General features: G+C 41.0%; 1 protein-coding gene across 1 annotated transcript in view; it reads left to right on the top strand.

Moving 5' to 3' along the window:
• Positions 1-16,570, top strand: part of LOC307052977 (ubiquitin-conjugating enzyme E2 E2) — a 358,613-nt gene extending 342,043 nt beyond the window's left edge. The window contains exon 6 of the mRNA XM_079704159.1: positions 15,799-16,570. Coding sequence (XP_079560285.1) covers positions 15,799-15,896 — 98 coding nt within the window. The 3' untranslated portion in view covers positions 15,897-16,570. The remainder of the gene's footprint in view (positions 1-15,798) is intronic.
• The last annotated feature ends 3,336 nt before the right edge of the window (positions 16,571-19,906 follow it).

Genomic DNA, 19,906 nt, shown 5'->3' with positions numbered 1-19,906 from the left:
ATACAAAAATAAACTCAAAATTGATTAAAGACCTAAATGTAAGATTGGAAACCATGAAACTCCTAGAAGAAAACATAGGCAGTACACTCTGACATAAATCGCAGCAATATTTCTTTGGATCTGTCTCCTAAATGAAAGGAAATAAATGCAAAATTAAATGATTGGACCTAATTAAACTTAAAAGCCTTTGCACAGTGAAGGAAACCATCAATAAAACGAAAAGACAACCTACTGAATGGGAGAAAATATTTACAAATAATATGACCTATAAGGGGTTAATATCCAAAATATATAAACAGTACATACAACTCACTATCAAAAAACAATTAACCCAGTTAAAAGTGGGCAGAAGACCTAAATAGACATTTCTCCAAAGAAGACATACAGATGGTCAACAGACACATGAAAAGATGCTCAATATTGCCAACCATCAGGGAAATGCAAATCAAAACCACAGTTAGAATCACCTTACACCTGTCAGAATGGCTATCATCAAAAACACCACAAATAACAAATATTGGCAAGGATGTAGAGAAAAGGGAACCCTTGTACACTATTAGTGGGAATGTAAACTGGTTCAGCCACTATGGAAAACAGTATGGCGGTTCCTCAAAAAATTAAAAATAGAACTATCATATGATCCAGCAATTCCATTCCTGTGTATATATCTAAAGAAAACGAAAACACTAATTCAAAAAGATATATGCACCCCAGTGTTCATAGCAGCATTCTTTACAGTTGTCAAGATATGGAAGCAATTCAAGTGTCCATCAACAGATGAATGGGTAAAGATGTGAGGTAGATATACATGTACATATAGATATAGGTATAGATATAGATAAAGATACACACACACACACACAATGGAACACTACTCAGCCATAAAAAAGAATGAAATTTTGCCATTTCCAACAGCATGGATAGACCTGAAGGGTATTATGCTGAGTGAAATGTCAGACACATACGGATAGTGTATGATATACTTATATGTGGAACCTAAAAAATACAACAGACTAGTGAATATAGCAAAAAAGAAACAGACTCACAGATATAGAGAATAAACTAGTGGTTACCAGTGAAGGGAGGGGCAAAGTAGGGGATTAAGAGGTGCACACTACTATGTATAAAATAAATAAGCTACAAGGATATATTATACAACACAGGGGATATAGCCAATACTTTATAATAACTATAAATGGAATATGACCTTTAAAAATTGCGAATCACTATGTTGTACACCTAAAACATATATATTATACATCAACTATACCTCAATTTTAAAAAATAAGAATTGAAGCCTTCAGGGACCGAAAGGAGATAGCAGGGAAGCTTGAAGACAAAGTAAGAGGTCAGTTATAGGAAGTAGCTCATATTGTATGCTTTAGACTCGAAGCAGAGATAGCTAAATATTAATTTAAATCACAAAAAAAATTTACACCAGGGCTGCCCAAATGCTTACTATCTCACATTAGTGACTTGGGGAGCTGCCGATCCCATAGGGATAAATGTCATTTAGGCTCAAGCATGGGAAGGAAGAAGGATGTCTAGCCAGAAACCTGATACCTCCAACAAACTAAGTTCCATCCTGACCAGTGGAATTACTCATTAATTCATTTATTACACAAATACTTATTGAACTGTCATCTCCAGTGCCCCAGACACTCTGCTGTTTTTGTGATATAAGACTGCAAAAGAGAAATAGAGACACAGACACAGAGAACAGATGTATGGTTACCAAGGGGGGAAGGGAAGGTGGGATGGACTGGGAGATTGGGATTGACATATATACACTACTATGTGTAAAATAGATAACTAATGAGAACCTACCGTACAGCACAGGGAACTCTACTCAATACTCTGTGGTGACCTAAGTGGGAAGGAAATCCAAAAAAGAAGTGATGTATGTATACATATAGCTGATTCATTTGCTCTACAGTAGAAACTAACACAACATTGTAAAGCAACTATACTCCAAAAAAAATTAATTAAAAAAAAAAAAAAAGACTGCAAAAGAAGCCTTGCCTACCCTGAAGGAAAGGGAGGAGTTGGGAGGAGGATTAGAGCAAGGCCTCAGCCCAAGTCAAAGCCCACACTCTGAGGGAAAGTCATTCCTCAGCGTGGCAGTGTCCATGTGACTCACCAGGCTGCCTCGGCTACACACTGCCAGCCCTCAACGGCAGACAGAAGGATCCAGTCAACTGACACCACTGACACTCTGGTCCAGCTGTGGCCCTGAGCTGGGTTACTTATCCCTCTGGACTCGAGTCCAGATTCCCCGATGCAGTGGAGACTGTGGACATGTGCGATGCGTCTGGAGCACGACTGCTGTGTTCACACCCGCTGTCACACCATCTCCTGTCCTCCCCTCCGTGCCGAATAGCAGTGTGAACAGAAGAGATGGTGTGAGGGGGAAATTGATACATTAGAATACTAGTTTTTAGTGGGCGGACTACAATTGAGGACTGTGGGATTAACAAGTATTTTTTTATATTGAAGAAAAGGTGTGCATTACAAACAAGTCTCATTAGATTATTGTTGTCATTTTTACTTCCATCAGGGCTAGAAGTAGAGGGAAGACAGAATCAGGATAATCTTTGGTCTCTTGTAGACACAGACCGTGAGAAAAATACTCCAACTTCAGAGAGTTTATTTGCCATGGTTGGCAGGAACAAATGTTTGCAGGGAATATGGTATATATTTTTTTAACTGGACACTTGGTAGGTAGAGGCCAATGGGTGTAAGCTCTTCTGTCTTTATAATCTGGCATCCTCAGATACTAACACGTGTTGGTGAGGACGTGGAGAATTGGACCCCTCACACGTTGCTGGGGAGGGATGTGAAATTCTCTTTAGACAGCATTTTGGCAGTTCATCTAACGGTTATGCATAGAGTTTCCATATGACCAAGCAATTCCACTGCTGGGTATAGACCCAGGAGAAATGAAAACAGATCTATGCAAAACTTGTACACAAATGTTCACAGCAGCATTTGGATATTCACAATATCCAAAAAGTGAAAGCAACCCACGTGTCCATCACCTAAGGAATGGATAAATATAGTGTGGTATATTCATACAATAGAATATTATTTGGCAATAAAAGAGAATGAAGTCCTGTTACATGCTACAACATGGATGAACCTTGAAAACATGATGGTTTGTGAAAGAAGCCACAAAAGACCACATGTTGAATGATTCCATTTATACGAAATGCCCAGAATAGGTAAATAGACAGAGACAGAAAGATTAGTGGATACCTAGGGCTCGAGGATTTAGAGGAATAGGATACAAGGTATCTTTTGGGGGTGGTGAAAATATTCTAAAGTGGATTGTGACTGTATAACTCTGTGGATGTACTAAAAACGACTGAAGTGTGCACAATAAATGGGTGGATTATATGGTATGTGAATTAGACCTCAATAAAGCTGCTTTTTAAAAAAATCTAGCTTTGATATCTCAGCATCTTTGACTCTTTCCTACTTGCTGCAGCCATAGCTTTTTGCAGAGGTATTGGGTTGCCCAAAAAGTTTGTTTGGTTAGCAAATACGTTGTTCAGTAAAGTTCTTGGTGAAAATGAAAAGTGCCTTTTATTTTTACTTAAAACAGAATGAACTTTTCGGCAGAAAGCAATGTGAATCTCTGGTGTCTTAAGTCCAGTACTGTAAGGATATTTTCTGAGAGTTCATTAGGAATTATTGTTTAACTAAGCCTGGAATTGCAATCCAGTAGCTTCTCAGTAGGGAAGCACCATCTGTGCTGCTCTGTGGACGAGTCTAGTCTAACAGACGCTTTCTATTTCAAAACACACATTGATTTAGGGTACATAGCACTGCTGTGTAGGCTGATAGGACAAGTTTTGACGTTTGGAAAAATATTTTATCAACAGTATAGTTTAGGTTGTAGCCAGTGTATTCGTATTGTTTGTTGAGCCATCTCAACTCAGGGGGCATTCATATGAACTGGGCTTCATTTTCTCCAGTCACTGCTTTAGGCCACATTTAGTTGAATTTTGCTTTTCTATCCCTTAACAATATTTAGCAGCATTCGGGTTACTTTCAGTTAATAGAAAAGTCAGTCTTGTCGGTTTTTAAACTCTCCTCTCATACTGATTTAAATCTAATTTCCTGTTTCCACTCCTTCAGGGTGGAGCAAGCAGGTCTGGTTCTCAGACACCTCTTCTCTCCCTTTCCAAAGCCTGACTCCTGGGCTGTGGGGTCAGATAAAGGATGAGGGCGGCATCCCTGTAACTGATTTCCTGCTTCTTTGGCAAGCAGCATCTTGCCGTCCATGCCTTCTGGGTGACAGGCGTCAAAATGCTGCTTCACGTGCCGTAATCCGAGGTCTCACTTCCCAGTCCCCTGATGGAGAAGACCCAGCCCCGGCTCAGCTTCCTTGGCTAAGCCCTTGCCCATGGATGTTGGTAACTTTGAAATGGGCAGTGGCTAGAAGGGGTGGTTGTATGCACATATGTACGTACATACATTTATTATACAGTTTACTGATGTAAAAATGTACACAGTTTACAGATAATAAAATATACAGTACTCTTTACTGCAAATTCCATGTAGCTGATTCATTCTCAGCAGACTTACAGTGACTTTTGCAGCTGTAACTAACAAATGAGTGTGGTTCTAACAGGAATGTTGGGTGATATTTTCATACATAGTTAAGAACTAAGACCAAAGTAAAACAAAGAAAAGAATGTCAGAACTTCACTGGTTAGTGTCATGAGCAACTTCTTTCTGAATCAGATAATGGTTTCATGTGCTGGAAGAATATATCCTGCAATTTTTATGCTCTTCACTGTGTAAGGATCTAGACATGATACACTTTTAAGTTTGATCTGCACTATTAGCATTTTCTCCATCACTTTCTTAACCACAGACAATCAACAAAACAGTAAATCAAGTCCTAATTTGTAGCATTTGCTGATTTCAAGCTACTTATGTGACCTTCCTGAGTGTGTAATCAGGACAAGATGCACAGTAGCACATGGTGTTTTTCCACCATACAGATAGAAAAGACCTTGAAAAAAACTATGACGATAAATAATAATAGCAGTAAAATAATTAAGGAATGATGAGTTTTAAGTATTGATTACCTTTATAAATTACTTAGTTGTAACTTTATGTAATTTTATATTTGAGTATGGCTGTGTTTCTTTTTTCTTTTTTTTCTTTTTTTTTTTTTGGCTGTGTTGGGTCTTTGTTGCTATGCACGGGCTTTCTCTAGTTGCGACGAGCGGGGGCTACTCTTCATTGCAGTGCACAGGCTTCTTATTGCGGTGGCTTCTCTTGTTGCAGAGCACGGGCTCTAGGTGTGCGGGCTTCAGTAGTTGTGGCACATGGGCTTAGTTGCCCTGAGGCATATGGGATCTTCCCGGACCAGGGCTCGAACCCGTGTCCCCTGCATTGGCAGGCGGATTCTTAACCACTGCACCACCAGGGAAGCCCCCCAGCTCCTCTTCTCTTAGCAAGTCCTGAGGAAGGTATTAATGTCTCTTTAGAAGTTGGGGTACTTGATTCCTCTTTTAGCATCGCTAGTTATGAGGTAATAGCATATCTTGCTAGACTGGTATGCAGTTTTATTTAGCATTTTCAAAATTAAATCTAGTTGGATAACATCCACCACTTGGTTTAAATCATAGACATGGTAACGTTCTCCCTAAATCACTTTATGAGCCATGAGCACCACACACATGCACACACACACTCTATGTATATATGATATATATTTTTTTCAGGGTACTTAACAACCTTTCTGGTCTGGGTTAGGCCTATAATTAATGGTCTGGTTTTCCCACATTCCAAACTACAGAAAACCTTAACTTTGTCCTACTCACTTGATTTTTAATTAGTAGACCCTGAGGAATTCAGTCATTCCTAAATCTTGATAACATTCTTCAAAGAGACATGAATTCCTATACCCTGGGGTGAACTAGCTTTAATTGCTCCAAGTCTTAGCCTCAAGATTACAGTTCTCCGAGTAAAACTTTAGTGAAGGAAAGAAATGGGGACGCGTGAGAACTTATCCTACCAGATATCAAACATACTGTAAAATAGTAGCAAGAAAATAGGAGTAAACAAAGCAAAAGACAAATTAATCGAATGAAAGAATATCAAGTACAGAATCAGGTCCAGATACATATGGGAATCGTCTGTGTGATAAAGCTAGCATTGCACAGATGGTTACTGCATGTAAATATAGGAGAATACTTCTAAAATACTGGAGTGGAGAAGGCCTTTGTCAAATCCACATGACATCACACTAAAAAATATTAAGGAAAGATTGACTTATTTAAGTACTGAAAAACTTTAAACTTGTAATAGCAAGAGACATTATAAACTAGGTTAAAGGACAAAAGACTGGGAGAAAATATTTCCTCCACATATAATAGATAAATAGTATTTTCCTTAGAGGTGCACTGAATTTATTTTTGGCTGAATACTGAACAGCCAGCATTAAAATCAATGAACAACCTAAGGCAATGCTGAATGTTCCCACCATAAAGTGATCTTCTGAGATACAAGAATAAATATGGAATTTATTTTAAGAATTTAAGTGATACTATAGTATTATTATTAAAAATTAGAGGGAATTCCCTGGTGGCCCAGTGGTTAGGACTCTACACTTTCACGTCCGTGGCCCAGATTCAATCCCTGGTTGGAGAACTAAGATCCCACAGGCTGAGTGGCCAAAAAAAATTTTTTTTTAATTTCATGAAAAATTAGATATGTTTTTAAAGTTTGTCATGATGACGTCGCAGTATAACTTTTTAGCACTGCCAGCTGCTAGGAGACTCCTCTGCACGCTTGCAAGATTTAGACAGATGTTTTCGCCTGATGAAAAGCATGTTTTTCTTTGGCTGTCTATCCCAGCGTGGGTTACTCTTAGTGGAGATTTTGCTATCAGATCAGTAAGCTTTCTTTTTTCTCTAATGGTAACAGAAAGGTGAAGACTTACCTCCTCAACCCCTACACTTAAAAGATTTGGCTGATGGTGATCACGGTGCAGTGTCCTTGCAGTCCTCCCACAAACCGGAGCTGTGTGCAAAATGCTTAAAGACGATGTCTTCTGGATATTTCAAAAGCCAACAGAAGACTTTTGCCCTCACATTTTTATCTCTAATATGTTTGCGTTCATTTCCTGACTCACACAATCATTGGATGCACTACTTTCTCTGCCAGCAGCCACTGGTTGTTACAAGTGCTTTACTCTCAGTATTAGTACCTGCATTGGCAATCGTAAGGCCTGTTTTGTGGCAGAAGCCTTTGCCCTTATGATAGCTGCGCTTCCATTCTCACTTTGAGCGTTTGTATGAATACATGTGAAGGCAGTTCCAAATCTTTTCCTTGTATGTCATAGTTTGTCTTCAACTGAAAGAGATTTACAGTCCCAAGTTAACATTCATCATGCTTACCAATATTTTAAAAACCAGTATTCAGATATTAGCAATAAGTCCAAAAGATGATCTATATTTATTAAATACGATGGTAACCTGATCTTTGAGCTCCACAAGTTCAGCAAAGCTCAAAATAACATCAGAGGAGGCATTTGTCTGTTCAGTCTTCCAAAGACTAAAGCAATTTTGGCTGAATACTGAGGCCAAAGCTGAACTTCCAGTGCATGCTTAATATTTATAATATATAAAATACTCCATGATAGTAAGGAGAAAGTAGACAAAAGGCATGAACAAGCACATCACAGGAGAAGAAATACAAATGGTGAACAAACACAAGAATATGTTAAACCTCAGTAGACATCAAGTTAGATCCAGATACAACAAGGACAGAGATTTTTTATTTTTTTTGGTTACCTTGACAAAAACAATTTTTAAAGATTGGTAATGCAGTGTTAGGGAGAATGTCCAGAAATAGGATAAATTGTACATCCTTTTATTGAAGGGCCGTTTGGCAATATTTGGCAAAAATCTTAAATGTGTACTGTACTTTCTGGCCCAACACTGTCACCTAGAAGAATCTACCCTCCAGAACGACACAAACCTATGCTCAAAGATGTATACAAGATGGTAATACTAGTCCTGTTAGCAAAAAATCAAATCTAATGTATCAATAAATGTGCATCAGTAGGGGATGGGAAAATGAATGCTGAATAACTGTGCAAAGGAATGCCCTGTAATTATTAAAGATAATAAGCGGGCTTCCCTGGTGGCGCAGTGGTTGAGAGTCCGCCTGCCGATGCAGGGGACACGTGTTCGTGCCCCGGTCTGGGAGGATCCCACATGCCGCAGAGCGGCTGGGCCCGTGAGCTATGGCCGCTGAGCCTGCGCGTCCGGAGCCTGTGTTCCGCAACGGCAGAGGCCACAACAGTGAGAGGCCCGTGTACCGCAAAAAAAAAATAATAATAATAATAATAATAAGCTAGGTCTATTTCTAGTACCTTAGAAACACAACTACTGTATATTGGCCCAGAGGAAAATGCAAGTTGCAGAATCATGTGATTCCCATTGGGTTTAAATATAAATAAAGAGGGCTTCCCTGGTGGTGCAGTGGTTGAGAGTCCGCCTGCCGATGCAGGGGACACAGGTTCGTGCCCCGGTCCAGGAAGATCCCACATGCCGCGGAGCGGCTGGGCCCGTGAGCCATGGCCGCTGAGCCTGCGCGTCCGGAGCCTGTGCTCCACAATGGGAGAGGCCACGACAGTGACAGACCCGTGTACTGCAAAAATATATATATATAAAAATATATACATATATATATGTATATATGTATAAAGAAAATAGTCTGGAGGAGTGAGCATCCAACCATTAACAGCAGTTACCTTGAGATGGTGGGAAACTGAAGGGAAGAAGATCGTATTCTTTACATCATACATGCTTCTTTATTATTTGAATTTATTATAATGAGCATCAATTACTTTTTAATTTTATAAAAGATTTAAATAAAACTAGGCTAAACCAAACCATGGAAGAAAAGTTCCATGAAAGACACAAAAAAGAGCTATTCCTCATTGCAAGGCAGACCCACAGAAAGCCTCCAGTGACTTGGTGAGTAAGTGCTCATCATGGGGATACTGGGACAGCTGGAGAAGCGGTGGTTTATAGCCTCGAAGAATCCAAGCAATGGCAAAGTGCAAACCACAAAGTTCAATAAGAAAATAATTAAGTTAGGACCTCCCTGGTGGCGCAGTGGTTAAAAATCCGCCTGCAAGTGCAGGGGACACGGGTTCGAGCCCTGGTCTGGGAAGACCCCACATGCCGCGGAGCAACTAAGCCCGTGTGCCACAACTACTGAGCCTGCGCGCCGCAACTACTGAGCCTGCGTGCCACGACTACTGAAGCCTGTGAGCCTAGAGCCTGTGCTCCGCTACAAGAGAAGCCACCGCAATGAGAAGCCCACGCACCACAACAAAGAGTAGCCCCCGCTTGCTGCAACTAGAGAAAGCCCGTGCACAGCAACGAAGACCCAATGCAGCCAGAAAGGGAGGGAGGGAGGGAGGGGGGAGGGAGGGAGGAAGGATTCCTGCTTATATACAAAAAAATTTTTTAAATAAGTTTAAAAAAAAGAGAAAAGTGACAAGAAAGCTGTCACACTCTCCATCAGGTCCCCTTTACTGACTTGCTAGTCGTGTGTAGAGAAGAAACTTCTACGATGAGCCAGCATATAATGCTACAGAGGGACACCTGCCTTATGGCGTAACTGCTCTGGCTGTTACTTTGTGTGTTCCTTACTTACTTGTCTTACGTTCTTCTATCCATTCATACATCGCAGTAAACAGGGGGTTAACGAGAGGGAAACGGAGACAGAGGGACCCAGGCAGAGTCCCATGAGGGCAGGAGTTTGCTTATTTAGCACTAGTTCTGTAGGACCTGGAACATAGTAGGGACTCAGTGATAGTTGATGAATGACTGAACGCGTGGGCTCCAGTCCCATGGGAAATGTAGATATACAGCAGACAGACAACTAAAAGGCAGCGTTCTCAGAATGGTGATAGAGGTGCGAACAGACAAAACAGAAATGGGGCACATAAGCCTGCTACAAAACCCCTAGAAGCATCCCCAAGGAGGCTATGCCTGAGCTAAATGTTGAGAAATTCGTAGAAGCCCATCAGGCAAAGGACGTCGCAGAAGCAAAGGTGCAGAGAGCTTACTGGAGGGCTTATTGGAGAAGCTGCGAGTTGTTGATTCTGGTTTAAAGCATGGGTGGAGAAGGCTGGAAAGATTAGGTCTAGATCATGATGCTCTTGGGAGCCATGCTAAGGACTTTGTTGGTTTTGGGTTTTTTTGTTTGTTTTGTTTTGTTTTGTTTTGTTTTGTGGTACGCGGGCCTGTCACTGTTGTGGCCTCTCCCATTGCAGAGCACAGGCTCCGGACACGCAGGCTCAGCAGCCATGGCTCACGGAACCAGCCACTCCGCGGCATGTGGGATCTTCCCGGACCGGGGCACGAGCCCATGTCCCCTGCACTGGCAGGCAGACTCTCAACCACTGCGCCACCAGGGAAGCCCGGTTTTGTTTTTGTTTAATTTATTTTATTGAAGTATAGTTGCATTACAATGTTGTGTTAATTTCAGGTGTACAGCAAAGTGATTCAGTTACATATATACACACATTCTTTTTCATATTCTTTTCCATTACGGTTTATCACAGGATATTGAATATAGTTCCCTGTGCTCTACAGCAGGACCTTGTTGTTTATCTATTTTATGTATAATAATTTGCCTCTGCTAATCCCAAACTGCCAATTCATCCCTCCCCTATCATCCTCCCCCTTGGCAACCACAAGTCTTTTCTCTGTGTCTGTGAGTCTGTTTCTCTTTCATAGATAAGTTCATTTGTGTCACATTTTAGATTCCACATAGAAATGACATCATACGATATTTGTCTTTCTCTATTTCATTCTTTTTTATGGCTGAATAGTATTCCATTGTATATATGTACCACATCTTCTTTATCCATTCATCTGTCAATGGATGTTTAGGTTGGTTCCACATCTTGGCTATTGTGAATAGTGCTGCTGTGAACAGTGGGGTGCATGTATTCTTTTGAACCATGGTTTTCTCCAGATATATGCCCAGTAGTGGGATTGCTGGATCATATGGTAGCTCTAGTTATGGATTTTTGAGGAACCTCCATACTGTTCTCCAGAGTGACTGTATCAATTCACATTCCCACCAACAGTGCAAGAAGGTTCCCTTTTCTCCACACCCTCTCCAGCATTTATTGTTTGTTGATTTTTTGATGATGGTCATTCTGACCGGTGTGAGGAGATACCTCATTGTAGTTTTGATTTGCATTTCTCTAATAGTTACATGCTAAAGACTTTGGATTTTATCTGAAGAGAATGTCTTCAAGAGGACAATCAGATTTATATTTTTTAAGGTGCACATGAATATTCATTTTCCTGTCTTCCTTTTGAAAATGATAGCAGAAGTTTTGTATGTGCCTGACAATAATCAGTTCATTTCATTCTTATAACAACTATAGATCAGTTCATTTCATTCTTATAACAACAACTATAGCAACTTCATTTTGCAGTTGAGGAAACCAAGGCACAGAGAAGTTAAGTCCTTTGCCTGACATGACGCAGTTATCGGTGGGACCGAGGTACAAAGGCAGGCAGTCTGGACCCGGAGCGCACCCCCTTTTCCATCATACTGGACGGCTTTTGTTTGTGTTTCTTTGAGAATATATGCGTTGTCTTAAGAAAAGGGAGTCAACGTTCCTTTGCCATGTGATTTCTCCCATACCACCTACCAACCAAGAGAGAATGTTCTTTGGCCTTGCAAATGGAATCACTGGGCAGCTCAGCCATCTGCCTGTCGTTCTCCGCTCCCTCTAACCACGTAGCTGCTTCTTACCCCCTTTAGTCTTGATCCCTGTGTCCCTCCTTTCCTGGACGGGCTGTGAACCCTTCTGGTTTCCAGTGTTTCCAGTGTAGCCCCCGTCACGGAGAGGTGAGCCTTCAAATGGGGTTGCAGGAGTCGCCTGAGCCTTTCTCTTCTGGAATCAAAGGTGCACGTAACACGAGTCTCCAAAGGGGGGAGGGGCAGAGCATTGAGATCACCTCTCACTCACTTGCAAGTAACCGTGCGTGCCGTTCAGGCGCCTGGCGCTGCGTAGGGAAGCAGAGGTCAGACGGGAAAGTCGAGGAGAAGGAGGAAGAAGACGTGTCACCCGTCGTCAGTGATCTTTCCGTCTTACACTTCCACCCAGGCTACTATTTCCCAGCCCGTCTTGTGCCAGCAAAAATGATGGCATGATTTTTATACACAGATGAGGCGATGTGGTTTAGAGGTCTCTTGATGGAGGGCATTGTGTTCTCAGCTCCCAGCCCCGGGATTTTCCATCGACCACACCGTGAATCCTGTACCTCTGCCCCAGGGACCTTCTCATACGTACCACACTACTAATTAGGAGACTCAGTAATAATAACCATCTAATAATCAGTAATAATAACCATCTGCCGTGAGAGGAGCCAGGTGTGAACATGCTTCTCTTCTCAGAAATTCAAATAATTACAGACCAAAAGCAGGCAGTGTAGACTTGAATTTCAGTTTACTTATTTGCGGGTGAACTTTGTGGTTTTTCTTTAGTAAAGAGGAGGAAGACTGACAGATGATCATCTCAGACTGGCAAAGACTTAGGAGAGTGGTAACAATCTAGAATCCAAAATGATGGGGAAATTTTCCTTCTATTGTAGAAAGAAATTGTTAGAGAAATAAGGTCGAGTAATTTACGTTTGGAGACTGTTATTTGATCCTTGGCGTATCTGTATCCAGGAATGTAAAACCCAATAACAAGATTCAATCTTACTTCAAGTCATAATTATAAATACACTACAAAAGGAGTATCTCATTCCACTAAATTCACTGCGATGGTCATTGGATATACATTTATTGCATAGTTTCTATTCAGTTACTTGTAGTCTTAATTTTTTTCTATTCAACAAAACATTATAACATTTAAGAACTATTTGATTGATAACACATGATTTTTAAATTCCTTCATTTTATATCTTTATTCCTTCGTTAATACTTTAAGATTTGCATAAATTTACAAAGATGTGCACACAATAATGTTCTTCACAGCATTGTTTATAAAGCAGAAAAAAAAAAAGAAAGAACCCAAAGGTCTCTAAACAGAAGACTGGTTATTAATTCAGATTAATATTTAAAATGATGTGCAGGAAATATAGTCAGTGTTTTATAAGAACTTTGTATGGAGTATAATCTATAAAATTATCGAATTACTGTGTTGTACACCTGAAACTAATATAGTAATATAAGTCAGTTATAGTTCAATTAAAAAATCAAATCAAATAAAAATGATCGGGTATGATATAATTATTGACATAAAAAGTTCTTCACCATACAGTGAGTTTTTTAAAAGTTTCCAAAAGCAGACTGTGATCTTTTTTTAAAATTGTATGTTTAGAAAAGAAGTCTGGGAAGATGGAAGTCAAAATGTTAACAGTACTTCTCTCAGTGAATATGCAAACGGTTTTCACTTACAACTTCTGTCCTGTGTACTGTGTGAGGTGATTTTTTAAAATTGTTCATTATTGTTTTTATATTTAGCATGTATAATTTTGCAGATGGAAAAATATTTCTCTTTTCAAAATCGAATTTGAAAAGGTATTATAAAAGGAACTCAAAGGAATTTACTGCTAATTATTTAAACGTACCCAAAAATGTCTGCACAACGCATGTGAGTTTTATCGATAACACTCTGCCGTGTTTCTGAGGTTTTCCCCTCTGCCCCTGTTGAAATACTATGGATGCTTTTCCCACCCCACTGTCTCCTTCTCCCTCTCCCTCCTTTGAGCTGAAACAGCAGACTCTTGTTCCCAGTATGCCCACTCTCAGTGAGGGTAGATTTGCACTAGAACATTAATGTCACTGGTCATTCTTCTGACATTAAACCTGTCCTTTACCTCGACCAGTTAAGTCAGGAAGTAGAGATGGCTCTTTAGAGCACATCACTAATGTAGAGTGTGTTTAACCAAACAGCTGTCTTGAGCGATGTAGATGTAAGCTCTGTTGAAGGTGCCCAAGTTCCGCCCTAAGGCTTTGCATTCCAGAAATTGAAACAAGATGATTTGTTTCAAAGGTAGAGAAATGTGACTCAGACCTCTCTTTGGCCCTTTTTAGACTCTATAGTCTGAACTGAAAGATAACGTTTTTTTTTTTAATATCTTGCCAACCCCGGGTGTTTTGTGTCTACATCTGGTACTGCTGATTTCAGTCATCTTGAACCCTGGCTCGGTTGGTTGAAGTGATAGAGTTTCACCATTTGGGCAAGTGAAGGACAAGAATCACAGAGTAGGCAGAGAGGCAGACATTCCGAACACACCCGTTGACTATCACTGTTTGTGATGTAAGTGAATATAAGAAACTGGCCTCTCCCTAGAATAATTATAACAAACTTAGCACAAGTCCAAGAAAACTTAAGCGAGGTTTGTTAAAACTTAAGCAAGTCTTGGGGACTTCCCTGGCAGTCCAGTGGTTAGGATTTGGTGCTTCCCCTGCAGGGGGCCCAGGTTTGATCCCTGGTCAGGGAACTAAGTTCCCACAAGCCTCTTAACACGGCCAGAAAACAAAAAAGAAAAAAACAAACAAACAAAAATAAATGGTGTAATATAATGTTAGAACTGTAACAAAATTTAAAAAATAAAAGCAAAGTCTTGTCGGGAGGACTTTCAAAAGCTTTGTTACCATCAGCATCAGCAGATCATTCAAAGGTGGTATTTCTGTTATACCTTGGTTATTGCGAAGGTGTGACCTTGAATGTTTTACTGGGTCTCAGCAGACTCTCAGAATCTTCCCGAGTTATGAGGTGGTATTAGACCACAAACCCACTTCCATATTCTTTACCTATTTTCTTTTTTTCATATTTAACGTTAGCTTTTGCTAATATTTTTCCTTTTCCCTTTTGGTTCTTTCTTATCCATGTGCTCTGATACACTCAAATTCTCAACACCAAAAACACAGGAAATAAAACTCAGGGAAGAAGTGAAATTAGAGAATGGAGGGAAACGGGTGGATTCTGGGATCTCCAGAGACCTAAATTACATTTTTTTTTAGTTGCTTTGAATTGAATTTTCATTAACCGTTGATCCCGTCTGGGTGGAGTAGTGTCCCAGGAGACCTGCAGTCAGGGCCCGGCTCCAGCCCTGAAAACCCCCATCCTTAGGCTGCAGTTTCATCCCGTGCCAGCCCCCGCCCCCGTGTTAAAGTTTTAGGACGTGGTAAGTCAGTGAGGGTTAGCTGTGACTAACATCTGTCGCTGTTTATGTAGTAGAGAGCTCTGTGGCTTTGATATTCCCAAATATAGAGGCAGAAGCAGCCTGTCGCCCTGTGTCAGTGGGTCACTAACCTGCTGCTGGACCCCTGCCTGGGCAATAACCCAGGTCAGGGAGTTGGCCAGGCTTCCCCCGCCCCCTTCCCCCAGGGGATCGTATCCAGGACCCTGCAGGCCCCGCCCACAGCCCACCTGCATCTTCTCTGTGAAATGAACATCTACCTGAAAACCAGGGGAGGAGGAGGGGGAGAAGCATATGTATGGTGGGGACAGAGAGAGTCACGCTTGTCCAGAGACGTGACAAGAGGCGGCAGTCAAAGCACAGGTAGGTGCTCCTCGGGCGGCGGGGGTGAGATGCGGTCTCCGGGGCAGGTCACTTGCAGGTCATGGCGAAGGTGACCTTGTTCCAGAGCGCAGCATCTCACTTCTCTGCCCACGCCTTGAGCCAGGGCCAGCTTTCCAGACACTCCTCTCTTCCCCAGCTTTGAAGAGGCCAAGCTGCTGGTGTGGACTGACTTCTGATTCTGCTTCCTTTCCAGCTGACCCGCTGGTGGGTAGCATCGCCACACAGTACATGACCAACAGGGCGGAGCACGACCGGATGGCCAGGCAGTGGACCAAGCGGTACGCCACATAGGGCCCTGGCCCGCGGCACACTCACCAAGTGCATCGGGGCCCCGCACCTCAGCTCTGCTTGTCTTATTTTTATCACCTTTTGAACCGTTTTGTGATGGAATGTCATCCATCCCCCCACCTCCCTTTCCTTTGCTCCCCACCCCTTCCCGTTTTATTCCCTGTTTAATTTCTGTTAACTTGAAAGATCTGGGTTTTTTTATTTTTAATCTCACCTCCACGTGGATGGGAACTTTTGTTTTCAGTGCAAACAATGTCAGACCTGTAATAATATGAGCTTTCTTTCAAAGCTTCGTATTCCTGTGTGGTTTTGTTTTTTTGTTGTTCGTTTGCTTTGGATCCTTTTTCCCTTCCTGTGATCTTCGGGAAAACACAAATTCAGAATTCTATCTCGTTTCTACTTCAATGTAATGCTTAGGGTTAATTTTTTTGTACTGAAGTCTTTATCGGTGGGTGCATGCTACTGGGAATCAGATTTTTGTACAAAAGCTTCAATCAGAATCACTGTGCATTACTGAGACTCTGTTTATCACTAGGCTTCTGTCCCCACGCAGAAGACTGCTGGATTGAACAAAATAATATGTATTTTGATTTACTTAAAGTGCTTGTAAATTTCTTAGGGACCTGCCACTTTTGACTGTGGATCAGTTGATGTACACTTGTATTATTAAAGCACTCAATAAATCACTGTGGCTGATAAATGCGCTTCTGGTAACCCAGCGTTTGCCTTGCATCCTGGTGACCGGCAGAGTTCTCCATGCAGCGAGGCTTGTCTAATTCAATTACAGATTCAGGTGTATTTTTTTCATCTCAAGCCTCTAATATTTCCTTGCAGTTGATTTGCTTGGCACGTGGAATTTCCCCAGCTGTCAATAGCCTGATGATTTTATGGTCGTTTCCGATCACTCTCGTTTTTGCATATTGGCTTCCCATTACTTTCTCATGGACATCTTTTCTGTTACAGCCTTCTTGATGCAATAATTCAAATGTGTGACTCCAAAAATAGACTCTTAGTGAAAATGAGGTCTGAGCTGATCGCTGTGTTAGACCACTTTTGGACTTATTTCTCTCTTCTTTTTCCTCTTAAGATTGTTATAGTGATTGCCCTTGAGTTTGGAGTTTATTTTTCCACCATAATTTTAGTGGAGGAAGTAAACTCAACTCATATCAGTCATGGTCAGCACATTCAGTGACAAGAGTATGTCTGTCTGGCTTTGACCTTCAGGCTATTTTAGGTTTGCAGCTACAGGAGGCTGAGGAAACTTGTGTGTGGTGCAGCTTGAAAACCACACTGACATGCTGATTAATATTCAGGGTTCTTTGTGTTACAAGGCCCGTTGGAAACTCCTGCTTCTACTAATTATAGTTACAAGCCCACCATACAGCTTGGTCTCATTTAAGGGAACATCTTACCTGCTAAATACTAGGATTTCCAAATGTAAGTCATTTACCTCTAAATATTTCTGACTTCAATTTTAATATCCTTATCAGAAACATTTTAAATATCTGATTCATAAGATGCAGTTTTTATTGGGTTTTAGCGGTTCAAAAGAAATCCTACAGAAAATACGTTTAAATGTTGAAAGTGGGACTTTTAAACCAAAGTACCTAAGGATTTTTTTAATAACGGTTTTACCATTCATTTTATTTGAAAACAGGTTCCAGCTTACAGAACACCATATGGCCTCGGTTACAGCTACTCAAATCTGTAGTTGTAACTAGAGTAACCACAGACAGTATGTATGAATGGGCACAGCTGTGTTCCAATAAAACTTTATTTACCAAAGCAGTCAGTAGCCAGATTTGGCCCGTGAGTTGTAGTCTGCCACTGCCTGTTACAGACCACCATAGACTGGGGGGAAAGAGTCAGATAACTATGTGTTTAACATTTCTTTCCTTAAAATGTTATAAATTTAATTAATATAATACAAGACTGATTTTTAGAAAATTACCCAGACTATTTTACTGCCTACAGACTCTCTCACCACCAAGGTTTATATGTTTAGTTTAATACTTTAGATTAAAATATTCAACCCTAAAAGCATTGAATCGTTTTAATATGAAATTTTATTAAACTCATTTTTTTTTACTTTTGACTGATTAAACCAGACTCATGATATTAATACTGACTTTTATAGAGAGTATTTAAATTCCGTTTGCCTTTCTTCTTTTAAAATGTCAGCACCATTGGACATACATTTTAAATGATGTTTCTAATATATTACATCTACATCCCCAATCTGGTTGTACTTTAGATCATTTTAAAATATGTGTTATTTAGGAGACAGAGATTATAACACCTCTAGTAGGAAATCCTATCAGAAATCCATGTTTGCTATTCCATGATCAGGTTTTCTACCAACTTGATATGAAGAGTCTATACAATTTCTTTCCCCATGTTATGAACTCCAAGGACTTAATGACAAATAAATGTACCTTCCCTTCAAACTGTGAAAGCTGGAAAAACTCCAGAGAGACCAAGAAACTCTTAGTTGAGCCTGTTAAGTCTAGATTCCAGATTAACATGGTAATTTTATTTGACATCAGAGCAGGCAATACAATTCTAATAAGTTTTCGATAACGCTTGTGAAATAAGATTTGAGAGTAGCTTAGCTCTCAGAAAGCTAAATAGTTTTGCTAATAATTATGGGGATAACATTGACTTTGTACCCTAATATTATTTAACTTTCCAAACATACTATTGCTAGTTGTGGTATTTTGTAGCTTTGTTAAATAAAAAGTTGGCAGATCCTTGACTGAGGCAGGACCACTGGTAATTGAGAAAGTAGTTTAAAATGGTACTTATTGGGCTTCCCTGGTGGCGCAGTGGTTGAGAATCTGCCTGCCAATGCAGGGGACGTGGGTTCGTGCCCCGGTCCAGGAGGATCCCACATGCCGCGGAGCAGCTGGGCCCATGAGCCATGGCCGCTGAGCCTGCATGTCCGGAGCCTGTGCTCCGCAATGGGAGAGGCCACAGCAGTTAGAGGCCTGCGTACCGCAAATAAATAAATAAATAAATAAAATGAAATAAAATAAAATGGTATTTATTGATCTTAAATAATTCAGAATGTTGTGGCCTTTATTTGTCGTAAAACTGCAAATAAATAGAACAGTCCTCATTTGTTCTTCTACAGGAATCCGTTGAAGATAGTAAATGCAGGAGTAGTCGATCTTTCCTTCTTATTCCAATATTAGATAGTAAATCTAAAAGTTTATCCTGAAATACTGGTTTGGGAATTAGGGAGAAAGGAAATACTTATTCAGAAGGTACTATACACCAGGCCATACGTTACCTAATAAAAACCTTCGCCCAGCCCTGTAGGGTGTAGGTGGGTGTCACAGTCTGAACGTTTGTATCCCACAAAATTCATGAGTTGAAATCCTAATCCCCAAGGTGATGGTATGAGGAGGTGGGGCCTTTGGGAGGGGATTAGGTCATGAGGGTGGAGCCCTCGTGATTGGGGTTAGTGCTCCTATGAAAGAGACCCCAGAGAGCTCCCGAACCCCCTTCCATCACGTGAGGACACAGTGAGAAGCTGCAGCGTGCAGCCAGGAAGAGGGCCTTCACCAAAACCCAACCGTGTCGGCACCTAGCCTTGGACTTCAGCCTCCAGAACTGTGAGCAATATATTTCTGTAGTTGATAAGCCTCCTAGTCTGTGGCTTACATAGCAGCCTGAAGAGACAGAGACAGGTGGCCCTGGGTCCTGCACAGCTAACAAAGTACTGAAGTGAGAGTTCCACCCAAGCACGTGACAGCGGAGCCCTTGCTGTCAACTACGAAACCACACACACCTTTCTCGTAATGACGAGATCATACTATCAAGATAAACTGGCCTAATTCAGTCTTAGAGTCCAGGGTCTGTACAGATTTAGGTGCTGGGGGTCTTGCCATCTTCAGTAAATGGGAAATAAGGTTGTAGGAAGTGTGGCCCTGGTGTTCGATGGGAAACCAGGCAGTACTTCAGTCTTAGAGCTGCTGCCTTAACAACTGCCCAGCCCTGGGGAGACGTCA

The sequence above is a fragment of the Hyperoodon ampullatus genome, assembly GCF_949752795.1.
Source record: "Hyperoodon ampullatus genome assembly, chromosome: 5".
Taxonomy (NCBI): domain Eukaryota; kingdom Metazoa; phylum Chordata; class Mammalia; order Artiodactyla; family Ziphiidae; genus Hyperoodon; species Hyperoodon ampullatus.
Note: the sequence above shows the minus strand (reverse complement) of the source record. Positions and strands in the feature narration are given on the sequence as shown.